The 26,652-nt window shown below is 38.6% G+C and overlaps 1 protein-coding gene and 1 long non-coding RNA gene across 2 annotated transcripts in view; one reads left to right on the top strand and one right to left on the bottom strand.

The window, feature by feature from the left end:
• Positions 1-14,822, top strand: part of CD200R1L (CD200 receptor 1 like) — a 27,600-nt gene extending 12,778 nt beyond the window's left edge. Inside the window, 5 exon segments of the mRNA XM_063721772.1 lie at positions 5,280-5,345; positions 6,986-7,303; positions 7,427-7,675; positions 14,697-14,751; positions 14,753-14,822. Coding sequence (XP_063577842.1) covers positions 5,280-5,345; positions 6,986-7,303; positions 7,427-7,675; positions 14,697-14,751; positions 14,753-14,822 — 758 coding nt within the window.
• LOC134760990 (uncharacterized) overlaps positions 14,374-26,652 on the bottom strand; it is a 17,835-nt gene continuing 5,556 nt past the window's right edge. Inside the window, exons 2-3 of the long non-coding RNA XR_010139141.1 lie at positions 19,856-19,919; positions 14,374-14,832 (exon numbers count right to left, since the gene is read on the bottom strand). This is a non-coding gene — a long non-coding RNA (uncharacterized LOC134760990). The remainder of the gene's footprint in view (positions 14,833-19,855; positions 19,920-26,652) is intronic.

Raw genomic sequence — 26,652 nt, forward strand, 5'->3', positions numbered from 1 at the left:
GTGCTGCCTGCCAGGCCAAACGGGTGGAATGAGCCCAGTGGATCACAGCAAAATTTGGGCAAAGGTGCCATTGGCCACAAAGGTTTCCAGCTGGCAAAGTGACATCCCAAAGATCCTGTAACACTATTGTCTCTTGATGATCAGGCTTAAATTACCCCTGCCAAAAGGCAACTCCATTTTGTGCCTACTGGTATACTAGGGGACAGCTATAGCTTAGAGGAACTCTTAGTGTGTCTCCTGGTAGAAGTATCTCCCCTATGAAACTCAAGATCCTAGACTCACAAATCTAAAATTACTGGGATTTGGAAGCACAAACTCTCTAAATGAGTCAATAAGAATGATGGTGAAGGGAAGTGGAGGTTGCAGTGAGCCGAGATTGTGCCACTGAACTACAGCCTGGACAACACAGCGAGACTCCGTCTCAAAAAAAAAAAAGAATGATGGTGAATGAGATTACCCCACTTCTACTCCTTGTCTCTCAGATCCAGTTTATTCTATGAACTGGGGAGCTAGGGACACAGCACCCTCCTAAAGGGTGGTGTCCCATCCTCATAAGATATCATTTCCAAACCTTAGTTGTGACTTCAAGAGGCTGTGCCAGTGCTCCATGAAGCTGGCAATTTCTGAATGCCTCCACATGCCTCTACCCCACACCTTCTTGTCCTCTACCTTCCAATTTTGGCTCTTCCAGGTCTCTGACCAAACAAGCCAAACCGTTTGCCACTGCTTATGAGTTTATCTCTTTTATTACTGAGTATTACATTTCTTACTTGAGTATTTTTCATCATCACTGTCTTTCAGGGCCAGACCAGAGTGGGGCTACAGTGCCGCAACAGTCCACTTTTGGCTTATATCACAGACTGAGGCAACCCATCCATAAGCTAAGCTTTGGGTTTTGGTCCTAGGGAACTCACAGGGAGGGCTTAGATATGAGCTGAGGGAGAGATGACAGTATAACAGTGGCATATGAAGTGGGGGCCTGGACCATTTGTTCACTAAAATGTACTGGTGTTCTCTTGAGTCTGGAGCCTGATCCCCAATGTAGCCATTTCTGTTTTACAATGGAATGCTACTGGGCCCACTTTACTTTATGATTTGGTGGGTCTAATAGTATGCAGCTTATAATGGGTTGTTTTAGGAGCCTGATAATTTCATATCCCATGATTAGATGCTCAGTCTTCACCAGGGGCCCTTAACATGCCACGAGCTATTTTTTAAAAGACAACTAGTTATCTGCTTCAGATGACATAGATTTACCCCCAGAACACTAGGCCTGCACTGTGACTGTCTTACTGGACTTGTCTGAGGCTCCACATTTCATCTTTATCACAGAATCTTCTTGTATCACAGATCTGCCTGATTTTATGAACTTATCGTCAGGGCTGGTATACTGTGGCATGGACCTGTTACAGATTCCTTTCTTGGCCTGGAGCACACTTGGACTAGCATCCTATTAGAGGGTAAGAGCAGTAATCGCAAATATGCAGCAGGCTGCTTCCAAAACCAAGTGTTGTGCTACTCAGTGGTAGGAAGTAAGGTTAAATAATTTGTCCTTTTTTCGAGAGGAGATATATGGTAGGGTCCAGATCACTGGGCTACTAGAAACTTCACTAATGTGTCAAGCCCTGAATCTTTGTAGAATTGACTTCGCACCTCTGGAATGCATGTGATTAACTAAGATATTCATAATAACTCTCACTTTTTGCTCAGAAGATTTAATTGATATGATGTCATCAATATAGTAGACCAACATGATGGTCTTTGCAGAATGCCCAGATAGCCTAGATCTTTTTAGATTACATTGTACATGAAAGTAGAAATTAAGGCAAGACCATATTTATATACTCTTTACTGTCCTGTGGAATACAAACTTATTTTTGGTGTTCCTTCCTGACGAATATTGAAAATAATGCATTTACGAGATCAATAACTACATACTGCAACTGGAGTATCTCTAGTAAAGATAGCTTATCTGGCAGAGTAGCTGTGGTTGGGGCTGATACTTTGGTAATTTTGCATTGATCTACTATAATTCACCATCCAGTGTTTTGCAGGGATCTAACTGGTAAATCAAGTAGGAGACATGATGGGGACCACTATTTTAGTATACTTTAAGTCTCTGAGAGGAGACTCATACTTAGGTCTTCAATATTAATATTTATTTACTATCTTTGCCAAGGTGGGTGGTTTGGGGGATTTCTCTTGGTCTTTCCTATTATAATAGCTCTTACTTTACAGATCAAGGAATCAACAAGATGGTCTGCAAGCTGCTAAGCATGTTCATTCTAATTAAATGTTGAGCAACTGAAAAATCACCACTGGATACGTCTGTGGACTTTGAAGGTCCACTGTGATAGGAACCAGGCCCAGGATTTCTTTTATCACCTGACTCCGATATGTTTCTACTCTAACAGGAGGCCCTTAATATTCTTTGTGTTCTTGGGTATCAGGATCAATTCAGATTAGTATTCAAACAACCCTCAAAAGATCCTTATATTCCTTTTTCCCCAGTTACGGTTACCTAAACACATGGTCATAGGTTCTTTGGTGAAGGACTAGGGGAATAACTATTGCAACAGTTCTCAAAGTGTGGTTTTCAGATGGCTGGGGATAACCAAGGCCCTTTCAGTGGGTCTCCTCGGTAAAAATGAGTTACAATAATAATAATAATGATAATACAGTAATGTTATTTGCCTTTCTACTGATATTCTCACTGATAGTGCAATTGAACTGTTGTTTAAAATTACTGGTGCCTTAGCATGAATGAAGTGCAGAGCACTGTATTAGTTTGCTAGGGCTGTTGTAACAAAGAACCACAAAGTGAGAAGTGGAGGCAATGGAAATCTATTGTGTTACAGTTCTAGAAACTACAACTCCGAGATCAAGGTGTTGGCAGGGCAATTCTCCCTCTGAAGGCACTACGAGAGGATCTGTTTCAAGCCCTTCTCCCAGCTTCTGGTATTACCTGGCTTGTGCAGCATACCTCCAATTTTTACATGGTGCTTTCCCTGTGTCCATATCTGTGTCCAGTTTGCTCTTTTTATGAAAACACCAATTGTACTGCATTAGGGGCTCACACCACTCAAGTATGACTTTATCTTAGCTAGTTATGCTTGTAATGATTTTATTTTCAAATAAGATCACATCTCTGAGGGTTAGGACTTCAACATGCAAATTTTCAGATATACAATTCAACCTATAAGAGGCACCCAGCTGTACCAATAGTCATTGCATTCTTCACTCACTCACGCACACACATACACATTGCCTAAGAATGTCTTTGATGATTCAGTAAAAATTATTAATGTATTAAATCTGAAGGCTTATATGCAGTATCTTTTAAGTATTTTACATGATGGAATTGGAAATACATTTAACACATTTTTGTTGCATAGCAAATCATGGTGATTATCCTGAGGAAATGCATTTATATCGAATGTCTGAGTTGCAAGCTGAAGACAATTAGTTAACCATAACTAAAATTATACAAAAATCATTGTAAAACAGAAATTAAAAGTTATGCCATCATTAGAGGAAAAAGCATGTTAACATCTTAAAAATTATACTTATAAGCAACTAATAATGATTTCTCATTCATGAGATGGTTTGTCTAGTCAACTAGTTTGTATGAGGTAACCATGCCTCCCCCTATTCCTCCTTCCCCAACCAAGGAGATAGGTCCATGTGGGCATCTCACATGAGCTGGTCCAATTACACTCCTTTCTCCAAATGCTGGAGACAGCATCTTTAAATGAAATTTCTCTGCACATTTTTTTTTCCTTTTTAACCTAACTCCTCTAAGAGAGTGAAAGAAATGAACACAAAAATATCTCTCCTCTCTCCTCTCCAACCACTTTTTTATATCCAGGGTGGGTAAAATACTCATTAAGAAAAAGAAGGGTTTTATGGGACTTTAAATGAGACCCAATGGAAGAAATTGGCATGTAGAAATTTTTATCATTTTCATTTTCTTATTGTGTCCAGTTAGCACTTCACTGTCTTTACTGATGGATACAAAGGCTATGCTCTGTTGCTATCCCATCCTATTGACAAGTGTGATGGTAACAGCATGGGAAATACTCATCAGAAACAATTCTTCCTGCATCAAAGCCTACAGGAGAGAGAGAAATGAGACAATGCAAAAAAACAAACAAACAAACAAAAAAACTGTAATGACAAGAGTATAACATAGGACTCCAGTCCTGACTAGAATCTTTCCCTTCAGGTTGATCCCGTTGTCCTCACTCATTATGGGTATTACAGGTGAATAATGGTAACACCTGATGGGAATTTCCATCATGGATATCACCCAGGATGATGTCCACTGAAAGGGTCTTGATTATCCCCAGCCATATGAAAACCACGCTTTGAGAATTACTGCAACAGTCATTCCCCTAGGCCATCACCGAAGTACCTAATCCTAACCATACCAAGTGTTAGGTAAGGAACATCATATATTGTAGTATCGCACATCATCAGATTTGGACTGAAATAAGTGTCTCTCTAAATTTCATATTCTTTAAGATTGAAGCACTTTTTCCTTACCTCTCTGCAGTTCCCCCTGAAATGACCCTGTTTCTAAGCAGGCATAGAACTGTGGTGTGCAAGACAGTTGCAGCAAAGCCAGCTGCACAGATCTCCTGGACCCCACAGGGGGATTGTGTCACCGAGCAAGAATATTGGGGCAATGGCACAGTGACTGTTGGGAGTTCATGTCACTGGGAGGGCCACAATGTGCCTACCATGACCTCATGATAGGCACATTTGAGTAGCAACAAGAGTGTCTATAGAGCTACTTCCTGGTTAGTAATTATTCCAGTTTTGTGTTCATTTCTTTCACTCTTTTAGAGGAGTGAGGTTAAAAAGGAAAAAAAAAAATGTGCAGAGAAATTTCATTTAATGATGCTGTCTCCAACATTTGGAGAAAGGAGTATAATTGGACCAGCTCATGTGAGATGCCTACATGGACCCATCTCCTTGGTTGGGGAAGGAGGAATAGGGGGGAGGCATGGTTACCTCATACAAACTAGTTGACTAAACAAAGCGTCTCATGAATGAGAAATCATTATTAATTGCTTATAAGTATAATTTTCAAGATGTTAACATGTTTTTTCCTCTAATGATGGCATAAATTCTAATTTCTGTTTTACAATTTTTAAAATAATTTTAGTTATGGTTAACTAATTGTCTTCATGTTGAGTAAGACTGTGGGGAAACACTTGTTTCCATTCTGAGTACATAAAATTGATTTCACTTATTCTTCTCTAAATATTTTCTAGCTTCAAGTAGTTCATGTATGGATGGAAAGCAGATGACACAGAACTATTCAACAATTTTTGCAGAAGGTAATATGCTTCCTTAGTAGTGGCCAGCACTGAGGGATGGAAAGTTGAACTTCGGTAGAATCATTAGCTGATGGCCTGGCTGGAGGCCAGCCTTGTGACTACTTGAAGAACTTGTTGATCTGAGTGCTGTGGTACGAGGGACCCTGAATGTCCCAGTCTCTAGTTCTCCAAACAAGCCATGTTCTTTCTTACCTCTGAACATATGCTAAGGTGGAGTGCTGGAAAGAGCATGGATTTAATGACCTTTCAGGTCTGCATTAAAGTCCTACTTCTTTCTGCATCTGGTTATGTGATCATTATTTGACTGTGAAATATAAGGGTTAAAGTACCACATAAGAGACAGGTGACACCAAAACAGGAGAGGAGAGATATTAATTGTAGGGTGTAGCAAAAACAAACTTCATCCACATAAAGGTTTGCCCCTCTGCAACTGATTCTGCTTATGCTATAGTGATGAGATCTCTGACACTCACCTTTGTTACAGGTGAGTAGTGACAGATACTTCAGCAGAATACGTACCTCTTGCTAAACCCTGATCAGTTGTGGAAACATTGTGTTGGCTTATGAGATGCGTGAGAATCTACGTTGGAAGATGCTTGTAGGATGCAAGGCTTAATTTTTACTTTAAAAGATGGACAGAAAGGAGTTGACTTTTACATTTACACCTGATAATTGGATTGAATATACAGAAATAAAATCTATGAGGAAAGTTTACCACTGAACTCTCTGGGGTTGTATGTGTGACTAAACAAGAAAGAAGGAAAATATCCAAAGGCTGTGTTTGACAATGTCACAAATTTGCAATAAAACTTTTTCATGATAAATGTCCAAAGGAAAATAAAGCTTTTTAAAAATTATATGCCACACTAATTTTTAAACTAGAAATAAATATTTCTAAACATCTTATCACTAGGAATTTTTTTTTTTTTACTTACATGGGATGGCTCAACTGGCAAAATTATAGATTTTTTAAAGATCTATGGATCTCACTGACTCTGTAATTCTCTAAATAAAACATGTAATTATCTAAATAAAACATGTCCAGCTAGCTCCACTTGAATGCCATATTAGTTACCTTTAATGAAAGAACCATAAACTTTCCACATTTATGTTTGTCTGAAATAACAACCTTAGAGACAGGTATTTAACTTTGATGTTACTGATTTTTCTTGTGCTCGCCAAAACGAAGGAGGGGACAATCACATCACTAGTTATTCCATTTTCTTTTCCAAGGCACATGAATTGTATGATAAATACGGTAGTCTCTACCACCTAAAGATTAGATTTAGAACATTGCCTTTGTTGTTTAAATTATAATTCTGTTTTCTTTTCTGTTTCTAGATATTAAAACTCCTGAATTAAAATCAGAATACTTTACTGTATTTCAGAATACAATGTTATGTATATTGTTTTTCTAATAATACATAATACTGGAGAAAGTTTGTTAATCTTTAGATTGGGTTAAACATATTATTTATATTTTTTGAATGTTATTTTCTTACCTAAGTCTAATATTTCTGGAATAAGATCAGCAAATTTATGTTCTAATACAACTTCATTTAATATACTGTGGATAAACATAACACATGAAGTTCCTTATCAAGGTTTTCTATATCGTTATCCTTTGTGCGTGTGTCCAGGTAACATTTCACAGCCTGTACTGATGGATACAAATGCTGTGCTTTGTTGCCCTCCTATCACATTAAGAAATTTGATCATAATAACATAGGAAATAATCCTGAGAGGCCAGCCTTCCTGCACAAAAGCCTACAAGAAAGAAACAAACGAGACCAAAGAAACCAACTGTACTGATGAGAGAATAACCTGGGTCTCTAGACCTGATCAGAATTCGGACCTTCAGATTCGTCCAGTGGCCATCACTCATGACGGGTATTACAGATGCATAGTGGTAACACCTGATGGGAATTTCCATCGTGGATATCATCTCCAAGTGTTAGGTAAGGAGCATCATATTTTGAGGTATTTCACATCACCAGATTTGTGACGGAAACAAATGTCTCTCTGAATTCCATATGCTTTATGTGAAAACTGAAGCATTTTTCCCCCTTTCCTCTCTGCAGTTACACCTGAAGTGACCCTGTTTCAAAGTAGGAATAGAACTGCAGTATGCAAGGCAGTTGCAAGGAAGCCAGCTGCCCAGATCTCCTGGATCCCAGAGGGATCTATTCTTGCCACTAAGCAAGAATACTGGAGCAATGGCACTGTGACTGTTAAGAATACATGCCACTGGGAGGGCCACAAGTCTACCGTGACCTGCCATGTCTCCCATTTGACTGACAACAAGAGTCTGTCCATGAAGTTGAATACAGGTAAGCGCCTGTTTCTTGTAGAAGAGTAAACTTGATGCTCAACTTTTTCTTCCGTAGAAAATAACGAATAACCAAACAGCAGATAAGAAAATTTGAGCTCCTAGCTTGAAAATATTCTCTAAAATTGAGAAATGCATTACAACGGTAGAATCTATCTTTTAGTGGAACAGCCATAAAGATAGATTTTGTTAACTTAGTGATTTATAGGTCTTACTTTGAGATTAATTCTTGATATGAAATATCAAGGGTTTTAATCCTTGTTCAGTAGATAGCCCAGAATGACAGTTATTTTCTTCCTGATTTTATTTCTTGTAGTAGTTATTACTTTGTTACCTTGAGTAAGAGACAAGTAATTCTTCCCGTCTCATCATCCGAAAGCAATATATTAATTAATTCTCCAAATGTTTATTGAATGCTGTTTATAAGTTTGAAGCTGGTGATGCAAAGATGAAAAGATAAGGTCCACATCTTTATATTGTTTTGGGCAGGATAATCTGGTGTTTAGGAGCAAAGCCTTTCACATAACATCTTTTTGTTCACCAGCTATATGAACTTGAACAGTATTTAATATCTCTGTCTCATGGTTTCTTTATCTGTTAAATGAGGATAATAGGATCCATCTAATAGGATTATTGGGTTAATTAAATAAAATTACATATATATGAAAACATGCTGTACATTTAATTGTATTAATACACCTACTACATAATTGACACTCAACAAATGTTAGCCACTAGATTTCCTTATATTAATAATGTTGGCTATTATATATATCGTATTAATAAAAATTAGCTATTGTGATAATTATTACAACTAATATTAAATATAATCATATTAATTATTCCTCATAATATCTTTCATGTTTGTTCTTTTCTTTTTTGCATCAGCTTTATTGACATCTAATTTATATACCATACATTTCACCCATTTAAAACATGCAATTTAATGCTTGTGTGACCATTGCTACGATCAATTTTAGAACATACTTATCACCCCCAAAAGGAAACCATGTATTCGTTAGCTGTGTTTTCCATGATCAATCTCCTATAAAGTCTAGCCTCTTACTTCATATGTCTTATCTATAGATCTGTCCATTTATCTTCAGTATTACCTGATCTTCCCTTCTGTAGTACCAACATTCAACCCAAATTCTAAACCTTTTTCCCCTTTATCTCCTTAGGAGCTTTGCTTCATTCTCCTCTCTCTTTTGTTTAGTTTTTTTGTTCCTTAAATTATTTTCCTAAAGCTGCTCATAAAACACGTCTATTTTTCTTCCGTATCCAAAAACTTGGTGTTATGACTTCCTCAAACATTTAAATCTTGGCTTCTACTCATATCCAAGAATTTTTTTAAAAGAGGAGCCTACACTTATTGTCTCTTCTATATCACCTCACATCTATTCCTTAACTCATTTGTGTCTCCCTGCGCAGAAAATGCTGACAAAAAGGATCTCCCAAGTGCCAAATAAAATATAAATGTTTCATTCTTTGTTCACGTAATTAGCTTCTTTGTCATATTTATTATAATTATTAATTTTAAATATCTAATAATATATAATTTTATATAGTATTTACTAATTTAAAATATTTTATTAGCTTTTTAATAATATATTTTATGATCCTGTACCCCATGCATGTGGGCCTCTTTGGGCTCTTCAAAAGTGTTAAGTGCTTGTATTCATTTGTTCCCTTTTACATGCAATTTCTTTTTTTTTTTTTCTTTGTTTTTTGAGACGGAGTCTCGCTCTGTCGCCCAGGCTGGAGTGCAGTGGCGCAATCTCGGCTCACTGCAAGCTCTGCCTCCCGGGTTCACGCCATTCTCCTGCCTCAGCCTCCCGAGTAGCTGGGACTACAGGCACCCGCCACCAGCCCAGCTAATTTTTTAATATTTTTTAGTAGAGACGAGGTTTCACCGTGTTAGCCAGGATGGTCTCGATCTCCTAATCTCGTGATCCGCCCGCCTCGGCCTCCCAAAGTGCTGGAATTGCAGGCGTGAGCCACCGTACCCGGCCTTACATGCAGTTTCTACCTCTCCATAAGGCACTTCTTTCCCTATACTTTCTTCTTCCATTGCGTTTGATCAATTCCTGTTGAAGTTTTAAGACTCAGTTTGACATTGATCCTCTGGGATGATTTTCTCTTGCCTTGAATTTTGGTTAGCTATTCCTCCTTTGTGCTCACAGAATGCTTCATGGGTGCCTCTGTCAGAGCAGCTCCACAGCCCTGTAATTGACTGCTCGGCACTGTTTTCATTCACAATGCTTCTGACACAATGCTCCTTTCTGATGTGTTTTCCTCCTATTCTCACTTGGTTCTTTTCTTAACTTTCAGTCAACTTTTTCGTTTTCTCAAATAGATTTATTTCTTCTATTCATCTCACGAATGGACACATTTCTATGTATTCCATCTTTCTCCATCTTCTTATTCTACCTTTGTACTTGAGTAATCTCATCCATACCCATGGCTTCGACTACTGTCTAATTCTTGACTCTTGAGTCTATAGTTCTGCTCAGATTTCTCTCCTTGGCTACACAGTGACCAAAACCAACTTCCAAGTGGACAGCTTCACCTGCATGCATCACGGGCACCTCTACTTACATATTTTTGAAACCATTCTGCTCTACTCCTTCATGAGCCCTACATCTATATTTTATTTCTTGATAAATGACTCAAGCTAGAAACTTTAGAATATTCTACAACATTTCTCTTTCTTATTCCCCATATTCAATGCCAGTCATGATGTTTTGTTGATTTTACCTTAATTTTTTTTCTTACATCTGAGTCTTTTTCTTTCTCCCCACTGTCTTAGTTGGTCAAATAGTATCTCACATCAGGATTATTGCAATGTCCTTGTAACATTCTTCCTGGCCCCAGCTTAACTTCCTCCAATTTATCCCCTCTACTGTTTCTGGAGAGAACTTTCTAAAATGCCACTCTTCTACTTACGTAAACCCAGTGGCTTCTCTTTACTTCGTATCGAGCTAAACACTTTGACAAATCACAACCTGCTTCTCTCTTTAGCCTTGTGCTTCACTATTCTCCATCCTGTACCCCATGCATGTGGGCCTCTTTGGGCTCTTCAAAAGTGTTAAGTGCTTGTATTCCTCTGTTCCCTTTTACATGCAATTTCTACCTCTCCGTAAGGTACTTCTTTCCCTGTACTCTCTTCTTCCATTGCATTTGATCAGTTCCTGTTGAAGTTTTAAGACTTAGTTTGACATTGATCCTCTGGGATGATTTTCTCTTGCCTTGAAGTTCGATTAGCTATTCCTCCTCTGTGCTCACAGAATGCTTCACGCATGCCTCTGTCATAGCACCTCCACAGCCCTGTAATTGACACTTGGCACTGTTTTCATTCACAATGCTTCTGACACCAAATTTGTGTGAGTTTTTTTCCCCACACCAACTAATTCTCCAACTCTCTGGACACCACCTAGGTGTCCTACAATTCAATTCAGACACTAACTACCTGGAGTTAGCACAGACCACACAGGTTAAAGGCTTAGTCTCATAAGACCTCCCTCACTTCAGACACCAGTCACAAGTCCCAGATTGCCACCTGAACTTCTAATCAAGTGGCTATAAATTCAGAGAATTCCCATGATTCCCTTGTCAGGTTTAATAATTTGCTAGAATGGCTCACAGAACTCATGTCAACCTGAAATAATCAAAAGGATCGGAATCCCGTTTAAAAGAGTTTATTTAAGCAAAAGTCTGAGAACAGCCATTCGGGTAACAGAGACTCCAAAGGAATGGGGTCAGTGCTTCAAACTTCAAACTTAAGGTCTTGCTTATATAGGCAGAAAACAAATTCAGTAGGATTATACCTTTTTTACATACAAAGCTGGTTTATGAGTTATAATGATTTAATTAATTAAAGTTAGTTTGTTTTCTTTTCTCTACAGTTTATTTTCATTTCCTTTCCAATTTTAAGAGTACAGTTAACATTTCATGCTAGGCAATGTGATAGTCATTGTACGAGAGAAGAAAGAAGGAAGTTAATGAATAATGAAGATCAACAGTTTAGAGGAAAGAGGTCTTCCCTGGCACCCTTTAATCATTTACAGCAGTTTACAAAACAATGTAGGCAAGGAAAAAGGCTAATGTACAATCAGGGAAACAAAAATTTTGGCTGCCTAGGTCATAGCTGCTTGTTTACATAACTCAGGTCCCATAATCACATTCCGTTAAGGCTCAACCTATTTTAAAGTTCCAACAGCTTAGATTTTTAAATTACACACTCAGGAATGCACTTTATTTACTATTACTAGTTTATTATAAACTGTCCAACTCAGGAACAGACAAAAAAAAAAAAAAAAAAGAGATGCATAGGGCAAGGTATGGAGGAAGGAGCTTCCGTGATGTCTCTGGGAGTGCCAACCTCCCAGCCCCTTGGTGTGTTCACCAGCTCAGAAAATCTCCCAACCCAGAAGCTCTCCAGACTCTGTCATGCAGAGTTTTTGTGGAGGCTCTATTACATAGGTATGATTGATTAAATTATTGGGCATTGGTTATTAGATTAATCTCTAGCCCCTCTCCCCTCCCAGGAGGTCAGTGGAAGGGGAGAGTGGTGGTATGGGGCTGAAAGTTTCAACCCTCTAACCATGTCTTGGTCTTTCTAATTACCAGCCCCATCCTGAAGCTGTCTTTGGGCTTCCAGCCACCACTCATCTCATTAGCATACAAAAGATGGATCACTGTGGAACTTCCAAGAAGTTTAGAAAAAATCCTTGGAAGTGTGCCGGGAACTGGGGGACAAAGACCAAATACACACATATTTCTTATCATATTACAACCACTGACTTCTGTGACTCTCAGCACAGTGTAAGGTCCTTGAGAGTTGGAACCACTTCTTTTATTTTTGTATTCCTAAAGTCTGGCACAGTTGCTAACACATACAAGTCATTGCAGAATTAGGTTCAAATCACTGTAGATTCATCTCTACATATTCCATTCTATGCTCCAAATATGACTTAGGTGAATTCATCTTTAAAACTTTTCTCAAATTATTTCTTTATCTTGAAAAGTCTTTCTTTTAACCTATTCAATCCTGCAGACTAGCAATGTCCAGTTCAAGTCCTGCTTCTCCCTGACCTCCGTGTTAGAGTTGATGAAATGTGTAATGTTCATCCAGCACTGTTTTCTTTCTTGTACATTTAACTAAAAAGTATCGGAGACAGGTCTCAATTAATTTAGAAGTTCATTTTGCCAAGGTTTAGGACAATTTGCACAGATCAAAACAAAACAAAACAAAAAAACACCACAGAATCTGAGAAACAGTCCGTGATCTGTGCCTTTCTCCAAAGATGACTTTGAGGGCTTCAATATTTAAAGGGTAAAAGTGCGCTGGAGGGGAAAGAGGAAGGGTGTGGTAATTCACAAGTTGCAAGAGAAAAGGAGCAAGTAGGGGATTAGTCAATTATGATAAGGTGAACACAGAGTAGCTACCTGTGGAGAAATTTACGTTTTATCTGTAGCTATCTGCTTAGGAATAAAAGGAAAGGCAGTTGCTTGCATGACTCAGCTTTCAGCTTGATTTTTCCCATTTGGCATAGTGAATTGGGGTCTTGAGCTTTTATTTTTCTTTCATATAAGTTGTCTTTTCATTTGTATGAGTCTGACTTCTCCAGTTGGATTATGAGATATTTTGAGAACCGTAACCATATCATTTTCTTATTTCCTCACAATGCCTAGGATTGTCTGACATTTTTCTAGTTTAGTGTTTGAGCAGGTTATTTAATGGGATAGAATGACCTCTTGGAGCCAGGAGTCAGACTTGTATTTAGAGTTCACACATTCTTTAGGTGGCCAATTTCTTTTTTTCTTTTTTACTTTTCTTTTTTTTTTTTTTTTTGTTTGAGACAGAGTCTCACTCTGTCACCCAGGTTGGAGTGCAGTGGTGCGATCTCGGCTCACTGCAACCTCTGTCTCCTGGGTTCAAGAGATTCTCCTGCCTCAGCCTCCCGAGTAGCTGAGATTATAGGCCCATGCCACCACGCCTGGCTAATTTTTGTATTTTAGTAGAGACGTGGTTTCACCATGTTGGTCAGGCTGGTCTCGTATTCCTGACCTTAGGTGGTCCACCCACCTTGGCCTCCCAAAGTGCTGGGATTACAAGTGTGAGCCACCACACCCTGCCTAGGTGGTCAATTTCATAGGGTAAAAGACTTCAGAATTATGCTTCTGGCTGGACATGGTGGCTCACGCCGGTAATCCCAGCACTTTGGGAGGCTGAGGCGGGCGGATCACCTGAGGTCAGGAGTTTGAGACCAGCCTGGCCAACATGACGAAACCCCATCTCTCCTAAAAATACAAAAATTAGCCAGGCATGGTGGTGCATGCCTGTAATCCTAGCTACTCCGGAGGCTGAGGTAGGAGAATCACTTGAACCCAGGAGGCGGAGGTTGCAGTGAGCCAAGATCGCGCCACTGCACTACAGCCTGAGAGACAATGCAGGACTCCGTCTCAAAAAATAAAAATAAAAAAAGAATGATGTTCCTAATTAGTTTGATTTATCCTTTCAATAATTCCTAGGGCCATTTCACAGGTAAATAAAAATGAAAGTAGGAGGACATAAAACACCTTGCTAAAGAGGTTACATCAACTTAGTAAGAAAATCACTTCACTGTGTGGTTAGTGTTATCAGATCAAACCCCCAATATTAAGAGTAATGTTCTTTCAAATGCTAATATTTGCATAGGAAGTTGGAATATACTGGGGAAAGCTTGACATATTGCTTTTCTTATAAAATTGGAAAGTATTAGCAATGCGTAGTGTGCATTTATTTGTTCAGGAAATATTTGTCAGAAACCTATGATGTACAAAACACAAACATGGTTCCTAAACTCTGTCATGAAAGAATGATATATTAGTAACATTTGAGTTGTAATTTAGAAGGTTTTATGATTATGACAGTCTGTGAACTCTTAAGAATATTTTAAAATGTTCTTTAAAATGATTGACTCTGATTTGTAATTAGAAGAATACCTGAAATGATTTTTTACCCCTGTCTGTATTTAAAGGTCTCAGAACCTCAGGATCTCCAGCGTTGTCCTTACTGATCATTCTTTATGTGAAACTCTCTTTTTGTGCTCATTCTGGTCACCACAGGATTTGTCTTCTTCCAGAGGATAAATCATGTCAGGTAGGAACTGAAGACTGAAAAGCATAAGACACAGTAGAAAAAAAAAGCATCATTGTAACATTTTGAGTTTACAATGTACTGGGAAAAGCTTGACACTTTTTTGGTATGTTGTATTCTCCCTCCAGCGCCTTCTTTAATGTGAAGGCATCATTAACAACTGAGAGCCCAGGCAGATGTGCCTGCAGCACTGGGGCAAGGACTTCATTGTGAAAGTGCTTCATTGTGGCTTTAGTCTAGGAGAGAAGTGGCCTAGCCCACATCTTGAGAATTTGGTGGGAGAAAGTTTCTGGGGCTTCTCAAGTGTTTACTTTCAAATTTCTCTATAAAGGGCTTGTGTTCATTCCTGTTTAATTATATATTTTATGGGGTTTTTCCTAAAGAATGAAAATTGAAAGAGCTGGATGTCAATTTATATTTGATGAGACATCACAAAAAAAGCAGCCATTTGCAATAAGCCTTCAGGTTCAAAGTCTAGCTTAACTTCTTTTGTGACTCAATGTGATAGTTACTAATATGGTTTGGTGCTGTGTCCCCACCCAAATTTCATCTCAAATTGTAATCCCCATGTGGTGAGGGAGGGACTTGGTGTAGGTGATTGGATCTTGGGGGCGGTTTCCCCCATGATGATCTTGTGATAGTTAGGGAGTTCTCACAAGAGCTGATGGTTTTATAAGTGGCAGTTTCCCCTGCTCACTCTCAAGTCTGCTGCCATGTAAGACATGCCTTGCTTCCCCTTCACCTTCTGCCATGATTGTAAGTTTCTTGAGGCCTCCTAAGCCGTGTGGAACTGTGAGGCAGTTAAAAGTCTTTTCTTCCTAAATTACCTGGTCTCAGTCTCGGGGAATTCTTTACAGCAGTGTGAAGATGGACTAATACAGTTACCAAGACCTGTTTCAGACTCTTAGCGTACAGTGTAAGTACACATGCAAAAGCTTCATGCCTGCCATCATAAATGCCTAGGATACTTTATCTACTTTCCCATTTTCCTTCGTAAATTTTTATTTGCAAATGTGAAACAACTGCTTTTCAAAATAGAGAGGAAGATAGCTCAGCAAGAGGCAAATAATGATGCTGGGCAGTTTTTCTGCACCCTTTGGGTTCTTTAAATGGTGCTTTCCTCACAGCTTCCTGGCTCCTCTGCACACCCAAATTGCTAACCAATGCTGCAATGGCAGGAGACACTGCAAACACTGTCTGCAAGTCAGCTAGTAGCTGACCTGCCATCCATTACTTGCTTGCTAGCAATTAGTGGGGCAGTAGTATTGCATGTTTGGACTGATTATTGAGTAAATGGCTGAGTCATTTTTAGCAGTATTTGTATTTTAGCAGAAATTGTAAGTTAATCTCAACTAAGGAAATGTCAGTGTCATTGAAGATGACTCTGAAGTTCCCCTTACCTTTTAGAGTTCTAATGTCTCAGTTGCCTTTCTTGTTTACACTCTAGATTGTAGCCGTTGGATGGATTAATGATGCTAAGAGTAAGACATTGGTGAAATCCTTATATCTTCTAGGGCCACTGTAAACAGAGATCCTATATTCACTTGATACAGATGGTAATCCTATAGTAAAAAGTGATTTTTTATTTAAAAGAAGACATTTCTTATTTAAAGTAGAAGGTTGATATGTTTTGGCTGTGTCCCCACCAAAATCTCAACTTGAATTGTATCTCCCAGAATTCTCACGTGTTGTGGGAGGGACCCAGAGGGAGGTAATTGAATCATGAGGGCTGGTCTTTCCCGTGCTAGTCTCATGATAGTGATAGGTTTATCTCAAGATCTGATAGGTTTATCAGGGGTTTCTGCTTTTGCTTCTTCCTCATTTTCTCTTGCTGCCACCATATAAGAAGTGACTTTCACCTACCCCCATGATTCTGGAGCCTCCCCAGCCATGTGGAACTGTAAGTCCAATTAAACCTCTTTTTGTTCCAAGTTTTGGGTATGTCTTTATCAGCAGCATGAAAACAAACTGGTGGTTTGGCCTATTACTTTTATTTTTAGCAAAGCCCTAAGGGAAAAAATGAATGCATAAATTGGATGATATTATATGCATATGGTTATTTAATTGCTGAAACAAACAGGCCCTACATCTCAGTGTATTCACTCCACAAAAATTTAATTCTTGCTCACATCACACTCTAGTGCAGTTGGTGGGGCTGAGGCAGGGCAGAGAAGAGAGGTGTTGCTTTAAGCTGTCATTTTATCTTATGGCTTTGCCCTTCTCAGAATATTTTCTAGTTCAGCTGGTGAATAGGAAACAGGGAGAGAGAATAGAGGATGTCATGTGGGAGGTGTTTATGGGCCAGGCCTTGAGTAGTAATCACTTCTGCTCACATTCCATTGGTTAGTTCTTAGTAGCATAGCTATATTAACATCCACAGAGGTTGGAAAATGTAGTCTAACTGCCTTGGAAGAAAAGGAATCAGGTTCACTGCAACATCTAGCCCAGTCTCTGCCCATAATAAAGAATAGAACAAATACTAAGATTAACACTTACCCTTTTTGTAATTGAACATAAGTAAAAAATAACTAAATTAGTAAATTATATATATACTATATATAATATGATGTAAACTCTTGTGTGCATTTCTTTTTTATTATAATTCCCTTATGTTTAAGACAGGGCATAGAATGGGAATCAGTCCATTAATACAATTTTATAACAGACTAAAAAAATACTGTGGCAGGGATTGCTTGTTACCTGGTTGTATTAATTTGTTCTCATGCTGCTAATAAAGTCATATCCAAGACTGGGTAATTTATAAAGGAAAAGGTTTAATTGACTCACAGTTCCACATGGCTGGGGAGGCCTCATAATCACGGTGGAAGGCAAGGAGGAATAAAGCTACGTCTTACATGGCGACAGGCAAAGAGAGAGTGTGTGCAAAGGATCTCCTGCTTATAAAACCATCAGATCTCATGACACTTATTCACTACCATGAGAACAGCATGGGAAAGACCTGCTCCCATGATTCAATTACCTCTCACCAGGTCCCTCCCATATGGGAGCTACAATTGGAATTGATTTCCATTGATTATGGAATTGATTATGGGAGCTACAATATGGAATTGATTTCCATAACACATGGGAATTATGGGAGCTACAATTCAAGATGAAATTTGGGTGAGGACACAGCCAAGCCATATCACTGGTGTAATGCTCATCCTCCCCTTTCTCCTTGTGGCAGATGAGTATATCCATGACTCTGAATCTTCACCTCTCCCTCTACCCATGTAATTTTTCAGTTGACTTTAGAGTTCTTTCCATACAGAGAGTACATATTTATCCATCCTATGCAGTTTGCTTTGGCCAATAAAATGAGGTGGAAGTGTTAGTGTATCTGTTTTGAGCACAGGTCTCAAGAACTTCTGTTCTACTTGTTACTCCATGAGAACATGCCTGGCCCATCCAGATGGAGGATGAGAACCATGTAGAGCATAGCTGTGTCCCCTCAGTCCCATCCCTACCTCTCTGTTGAGGCCAACCTAGAAGATGCAATAGTCAGTCATCCCCTGAACATATGAGAAAGTTCAGTCAAGATGAGAAGACCTGACCTCCACTTGATCCCAGGCATATAAGCAATTGTTGCCACAGAGGTTTTATGGTTGTTTGTTATACAGCATTCCTGGTGTCTTAGGTAATTGACACATTGATTAATAGCATAACTCCAATTTAATTTATTATTGGAATGTACTTAGCTAAAAGGCATTTCTCAGTTTCCTTTGCTGAGTATGCCTGCTTGCATAAGCTCTGGAAAATGAGATATAAATACAAATCTTGTGTAATATTTTCAGAAAAGCTCTTTAAAGAAGAAGGAAGGGTCTTCTTTTGCTTCTCCTCCTTGTCTCCTGGACTGCAACACTGGTGAGATGAGTGATGGTCCAGCAGTCAACTTGGGCCATGGATGATGTTAAGGATAGAAGCCACTCAGTAGGATAGAAGAAAAGAAAGATGGAAGAAGGATCCTGGGCTCGATGACCATGAAGTTTCCCTATAAACCCTCAACCACCTATTCATTGACTTCTTTTGTGTTACAGTGAATAAAATTTTGTTCATACCAGTGTTATTTTTGGTTTTACTTTACACGTAGCTAAACTTAATCCTAATTGATACAAATACCTAGTTTGTTAATCTGAAGGTTTGTGTCAATCTTGCTACAAATTATTTTCTACTCATATCCATTTTCATGTCCAATTTTTGTTCTTCCTCTAGTGACAATGAAACAGATGTTCCTACTCATGTGCAATTGTTATGGTCTATTTTCATTCTGCCTATAGAGGTAATAAAAAGATGTAACTTCAGAAGATAGGAATCATAGGTATGAGTGTTATCTCTATGACAGTTCAAGAAAAATTGTTGGTCATATAAATGCAAGGGATGCTCTGGGCTTGTTGTGGGAAGGGCCTTGAGAACTTGGAGGTACATAAAAATGATCTAATAGCCAATCCCTAGATGTGTGAGAACATGTCTACATTATGGGATTCAGAAGGAAGATAAAGATATTGTTATGGGCTTTTAGAGAGAATGTGAGTAGGAGAAACAGGAGAACTGAAATCTATGAAATTTTATTTGTGTTAAATTTGTATTAATTCTTTTTTCCACTGGATGAACTTTATTGTTTCTAGAAGAGATTTATGTGAATTCACGTTATTTCTTTATCCCATTCTCACTGCCATGATTAGATTGAAAGAGTGAAAAGCTACAGCTACTACCCCCATCCTCCCACTCCTATATGAAGATAAAAAAACTCCACATTTTTTTCTGAACACTCATATGTGCTCATATAGAGCTGACCTTTGAGCAACATGGGGGTTAAGTGTGCTAACTCCCCATGCAGTGGTAAACTTGCATATAACTTTCGACTCCCCCAAAACATAACTACTAATAGCCTACTGTTGACCAGAAGCCTTACTGATAACATAAACAGTGATTAACATATAGTTTGTATGTTATATGTATTGTTTACTGTATTCTTACAATAAAGAAAGCTAGAGAAAAGAAAATATTAAGAAAATCATAAGGAAGAGAAAATATATGTACTATTTATTAAGTGGAAGTAATCATCATAAAGGTCTTCATCCTTGTTGTCTTCACATTGAGTAGACTGAAGAGGAGGAGGAAGTAGAGAGGTTGGTTTTGCTGTCTCAGGGGATGCAGAAGTGGAAGAAATCCACATATAAGTAGATCTGTGCACTTTCAACTTGCTGTTCAAGGGTCAATGACATACATGCCCAACAAATTAACTGTGGTCCTAAATACAGGGAGACCGGGAGTAACTTTCAGCAGAACACAATTGAGAGCCACTAGATGGTGCTTCAACTTAAGTCTCTTAACATTTCAAAGCAAGCTGAGATCTACTAACCTTAAGCAATGTAATCCCACATTAAAAAAATTTTTTTTCCATACTTCTCCATTTACAAATTCTTTAGGTCTTCTTGGGTGGTTTTGGAACAATTACAGAAGGAGAATAAAATGGTTTAACTTGAAATTAAGGGGAAAAAATCTTTTTGGTTCCTAAACTTGAATTGTACTACCCTTTTCATTTAATGTTAGTAAAAAGCATTTTGTTTACCAAACAAGATAAAGGGATATTAATAGATTCACTTCGGGGAATGGGGAAATGTGAGGCTATCTTAGTGGTTAAACCAAGATTAGTACTTGTTTCTTAAACTGGAAAGTTGAGATCACCCAATCATAAAATGCAAATAGCTGCTTGCTCATGTTAATAGCTGCAGATGGTTAGGGCTACAAATGAAATTAACTGGCCTTCTTCACTTCCTAGATCCTTCTCCATATCTCCTCCCCCATCATCTTTTAGAGGCATGTGTGGTATTCTAAAGTTAAAAGGAAGCTACAGATAAATGAGGTCAACTTCCTCATTTTGAAAAAGAGGAAACTGAGACTCTCAGAAGTAAGTGACCATGGAGTGTTACTAAGAAGCCAGCTGGCCTACTTGGCTTGCTGCTGAGAGGAAGGCAGCCACCCTAAGGCCACAGTCAGACATGACACAACTAGGGGAAGAGGGCTGACCATCTCTTTCTTGGGCCCCATCTTAGTAATGAGGACTGAGAGCCCTTCACATGCTTTCCCTCCTGTCTGACTGGCCAAGACCGTATGACAATTCTTTAGCCAATCCCTGGCAAAGGGACTGAGATTTTGCTTATGTTTATTAGTCCTTTCATGCAGATGGCACTAAGATCAACACCTTTCACCAGACACACATCTTGTGGGAGAGGAGTGAGTGGGACTTGAACAAAATTGGGGCTTTGTTAAGAAGGAGAAATGAAGAATGCATGTGAAGCCTTGATGAGGGGGATGATAGTAGTCAAACTTAATTTTAGAAGGCACATAAGAACATTGAAGGTGGACGTAGGCAGGGAAGAAAGGCATGCTGGGAAGAGAAGACAGCATGGATGAAGGCAAAGTGGTGTAACAGGGTGTGTCTCTTTCAGGGCAATGGGGAAATTGTCCATATCATCTCCTCACACAAACTCTACATTTCATGAAGTCATCTGAGGACAGAAGACTGCTATTAAGAATGCCAGGAGAGTTTTGCAGGACAAGCAAATCTTGATCAATTTACAATGTTTTCTGAACAGAATGTCCAAATATTCTGACTGATTCACCCAACACTGATTTTAAGATTAAATAAGGAGCCAAGAACATTGGTTTATACAAAGTAGAGAACCAAAGAGAGGCTGGGGAGAGGCAGTGAGTCTGACAGAAGATGTCTCTAATCTCAGAAGGGTGGGACTTGGTTTCTGAGCTGGGTAAAGCTGGCAGAGTAGAGACACTTCTCCTTATTCTGGTTTTTCTTGATAAAATATGAAAATTATTCTTGCTCTTAACCTAGCTGAAGAGAGGGTTTGGGGAATAATCTTTATACCTTTCTAAATGTCCTTGTGAAAAGTGTCATAGAAACACAAAGTCTTATTATCCATCCTACCTGTTTCCAAATGCTCCTCATGCACACATTGGTGTGTCCCTCCCTAGAATGTCTCTTCTCTCTAAGACATGGGGGGCCAACACACAGATAAAACATTTTTAGTTGTAACTTCTTCAGTTTGAAGCTCCCACATATTGAGGAGAGAGCTCTTCAGAGTATAATGGTCACCAGGGAGGAAAGAAATAAGCATCTCTGCACAGGGGAAGGAGGTCATGGGGCTAATCAAGAGAATTTGTAAATGTGACAGGAGGGTGACAAAAAACATTCACAGGCTCACATTCAGAAAAAGTAAATTTAACAAGATAACACAAAAACAAGAGGAATCGTGAAGTTCAACCAAATGTTATGACTTTCAAGGGAAAACAATATGACTATCTTTCCAAATCACTGTCATGATTTGCCGTTCCTAAGCATGCCATCCTCCTGGGAAACAGGTTGTATGTGATTATGAGACTAATCATTTACTCTTGTTTCTTAACATAATAAAAATGCCTGACTACATCAAAACTTTTCAGTTTCTCCTTATTGTTATCTTTCTGAAAACAGACAGCAAGAGACCTGCTGAGGAGGGCAGTCTGTGGCTAAGATGAGAGTTTACTATACTTCTGAAGGACATTTTATCTACCATGCTGCTTCCTGGATGCAGTGAGGCCACAGAACCTGGAGAGGAAGCAGGTCTCCTCTGTCGTGGGCACTGTGTGGTCAGGTCATGCTGTTGGGAAGATTAATCTCAGATGTTACTGCCGAGCCTTGGAATGGACATAAACACTTCTGTGGACCTGGGTGAAGCCGTATGGGAGACAGGAGCCAGATTAGGTCTTTTGTGTGTGTGTCTCACTGCAGAGCTTACAGTTTATTTGCAATTCCTGCACTCCCAACTTTAAGGCTTTTTGCCTGAGGACACCATCTGCGACATAACACCTTCAAAAAAACTCTCCCACAAACTTTCCAATATTCCATGTAATGGAAAATTGCAACACAATTTACAAGACATTGAAAACCAAGGAGTGGCCCAAGATGTCAGCTCCAAGAAGCTACAGTAAATGTCTTGGGACCAAAAAGAATGATTAAGCAACTGGCATTCCAGCAACAAGCATCTGTCTTTTGTCACTCTCCCCAAAGCAACATAAAAATGTGCAGAGGAAGGCTGCTATTTCAGCAGGGGTAAAGGAGGTCAGCTGTTTGTAACATTTTCCACCATTCTCTCACAACTAAAACCCAAATCCTATTACTTTCCAACTGCCTATCAGGAGAGGGTGTTTGCTGATGCGGCCCAAGGATGCCTAATCGCTATCCCCAGTAACCCATGGCAGCCCTTGCATCCTGGAGGATGATTAAATGGCAGATCCTAGGGAGGAGTTGGATGTGAAACCTTAGCCCTATGCCAAACCGGGCTTAGGTTTTTACTTTTTTTTTTTTTTTTTTTGCTTTTTTTCAGATTTCTATCCAAAACATGCTTTCCTTGGCAGCCTCCCCAGAGGACTGTGAAGTCATAGTGCATAAATTATCCAACTCTTACCTCTGCAGGATGGTAAAACAGATTTAAGAAGACTTGCAAATTGCAACTGTTCTTGGGCAAGGGCTCTGGCCAGGTAGAAACCAGCAGATCCACTGGCAATGCACACACATACACACAGGCTGTGTGACAACCCATCTTCAGCTGCCATCGAACACTAGAGCAAGGCTATCTGTGTTCACCCAATCACTCCAGCTTTGTGCTTAACTTCTCACAGTTAATTGTTCTTTTCTTTAATGACTACTTTTCAAAAAGACTAGGAAGTGTGGAATTTATCAGTATTACTTATTAATGGGTAAAACATTAAATAGTTGCATCCTACCTTTTCAGTCTGTTCTCTACCACACTCCTTTTATTCCTAACCACACACCCACTGTCCAGCTTTCTTAGAAATTTCTCTCTATCCTTTCCTTACTGCATATTCTGCCTTGGCTTGTGCTGTTTCTTCTAAGATGAAGGTCTTTACTCTCACCCGTGTCTTACAAAAGGCTGTTTTCTCTTCAGAGCTACTGCATCTGTGAAAAATTCCTTGGTGCCTGGTTCTGACTTAGGCATTGCTCTACCATAGCAATTCTTTTTATGGTATTTTCTGGATGATCAAGGCCCTAGGCTTTACAGGTATTTGTCTTCATGTGTCTCCACCACTAAGTTGTGAGATTCATGAGGGCAGACACCATATCTCATTTACTTTGATGTCTTTCAAATTGCCTAGCACAATGTCTTATATATAGGGAATACTTAACAAACATACGCTGAATTTGAATTTAAAAACTCAAGAACTGAGAAATATATGACCACTAAAGGGATACATGGATACATTCAGTGACATGAATAAATAAAGTTCTATATGACAAAGAATTAGATAATATATTTGCAACGTATGTAAGACAAATTGAATACATGAATGCCAACAAATCCAAAGAAAAAGACAGAAAATCCCATAAACACATGGGCAAAGGAAATAAAATGTCATTTTACAAGATAGGAAACATGAATGTTTAATAAACATATGAAGTGATATTCAAACTAAAGAGTAATAAGAGAAGTGCCAGCTAAAAATAGCTGAGATATCGTTTTTTCATACATCACATTGGTAAAATTAATAATTTTGATAGTATTAACTATTAAAAGAGGTGTAGGGAACATGCAGTTTCTGATGGGAGTGAAAGTTAACATATCCATTTCAGAGAGCAGTTTGCAAATATGACCTAGTAATTCCACTTTTCAGTGTCTACTCAAAGTACTACTGTTTGTGTGCATGAGGAGGTAAATATTACAACATGACTTGTAATAGCCAAAAAAAAAAAATGGGAAATAAAACTCACTATCCTTTTTAGGGAAACGTAATGCTATGAAACAGTGAAAAGCAATGAGTTTGCCTCAGCAGAGTGGCCTTCTCTGACTGAAATACCACTCCTGCCTATATCATTTCACCCACTTTTTTTGTCTTCATAGCACCTATCACTTCATGTTATTATATTAGTTATGCACATGCTTATTTGGCTATTATCTTTCTCCCTCTCTAACATGTAAGACTGATGAGAATAGAGATGTAGCCCATTTCTCCAGTGGCATATAGGGAGCTCCCAGTAGATATTGTCTGGTGTACTATAGGGACTTAATACATTGTTATTGAATGAATAATGTTCAACTATATATAACAACATAGAAAACTCACCAAGGCATATTGGTAAGAAGAAAAAGAAATTTACAGAATAATTTGTATAGGATGATATAATTCATGTAGAATAAGTACAAAATGATTTCTTTTTGTAATATTATCCTAATAATTTCACTGTCTCCTTGTTCTCTCCTGTTTCTAATGTGGCTATTCTAGATGCATTACCTCAGCAGAAAGATGTAAGTGGGCAAAAGGTGGAAATATCACTTACGTGTCTCTTCCTACCTCTGCTTTTTAAAAGCATCCAAGCTTTAGGGGAACAGAGGGAATTCTGAGTCTTCTCTCCCATCCTACCCCCGAGCCTGAAAGGCAAAACAAAACAAAAATTCTTTGAACTGAGATGATCGGACAAATGGAGCAAGCAATGGGACTGTGGATTCCTTTGAGTGAAGCTATCTCTCCCAGGCAGTACCCAGAAAGTGAAAGACCCCAGAGGGAGTTTTAGCAGATAAGAACCTGGATGGCACTGCAGGAATTTTCTTGCTATAATAGCACTACAGATGGAAGACTGATTTTTACTCTTCCAGCCTTAATGTGGCAAAGGTAGTCTCCAGTTCTAAACAGCTGAAAAGATGGGAACAAGAGTTTTCTTCCTAAATGCCTATGGTGCAGATGATTTAGAGGACCAGCTACTTTTCTAACCATTACCAAATTTAGATGCAACCATGATGGAAGGAAGAATAGAAGGGGTTGATGGACTGGGAGTAATTTTTTCATGAAGCTAGAATACATCCTCTAAATATTACTAATTTTTCTTACAAATCAGAGTTGAGGCTAAACTTTTACACCTGTATGTATATAGTTTAATATGAACCTGGAAAAATGTCTGGAAGGTTGCAAGCATTGACAGTGGGTGGTGGTGAAGAGGGGCTTGCTCTGTAATGTTTGAATTTTGTACCAAGAATGTATTCATGCATTCTGTGTTATTAAGAATAAGTATTTCCAAAAAGTGAAAAGTAAAACAATCCAACATACTTTCTTGCCAAAAGGTAGAGCAAGAGTTGCAGGGGTTGCTAAGGCCATGGAGAGGGACTGAGGTTAGAGCTGACAGGCTACTAAGAGTAGATCCAAATGAGGCTGGGATGCAGCTGGCCAAATACTGTTTGCAAAAAGCTGTGATTCTGCACTTTTGTTTCTTCTTCCTGTATTATTTCTCTGGCCTGCCTACAGATCTGTTTAGCAGCCTAAATATCAAAATTTATGAGAATTTGTAACTCAAAAATTAATCAAAGGCATATGAGGAGAAAGATGAAACATTAAATTCAAGTTCTGTCATGCCTATTTCTTCTTAATTATTTGGGAAAACAATATAAAAATCTGATATTTATGACCATCTCAGACTTTTATAGCTGGTTTCAATTCCAAGCATGTTAAATTGTGTGCAAGTTAAATTTTATTTTCTAAGTGTCATTGCTCTAACTAGTATTCACTTAAAATTAATTTTGTTTTTCATATCTTGACACCTGCTGTTCTTGAAGTTCATAAAAGGTTTGAAATTATTTTTTGTAACTTAATACAAATTTAAATGTAAAGCTACTGAAGGAAAATAACTTGGACTTTGTAAAACATTTCATTCTTAAATCACCAGTGCATGAGGATCTCAGACTCCAGGTGTACTGATGCTTATCTCTAATGGTTTCTCTTAGAGATGGTGCCTTTTACTCTTTATTTTTCCATACTGTGATTCAGCTTCT

The sequence above is a fragment of the Pongo abelii genome, chromosome 2 (assembly GCF_028885655.2).
Source record: "Pongo abelii isolate AG06213 chromosome 2, NHGRI_mPonAbe1-v2.0_pri, whole genome shotgun sequence".
Taxonomy (NCBI): Eukaryota; Metazoa; Chordata; class Mammalia; order Primates; family Hominidae; genus Pongo; species Pongo abelii.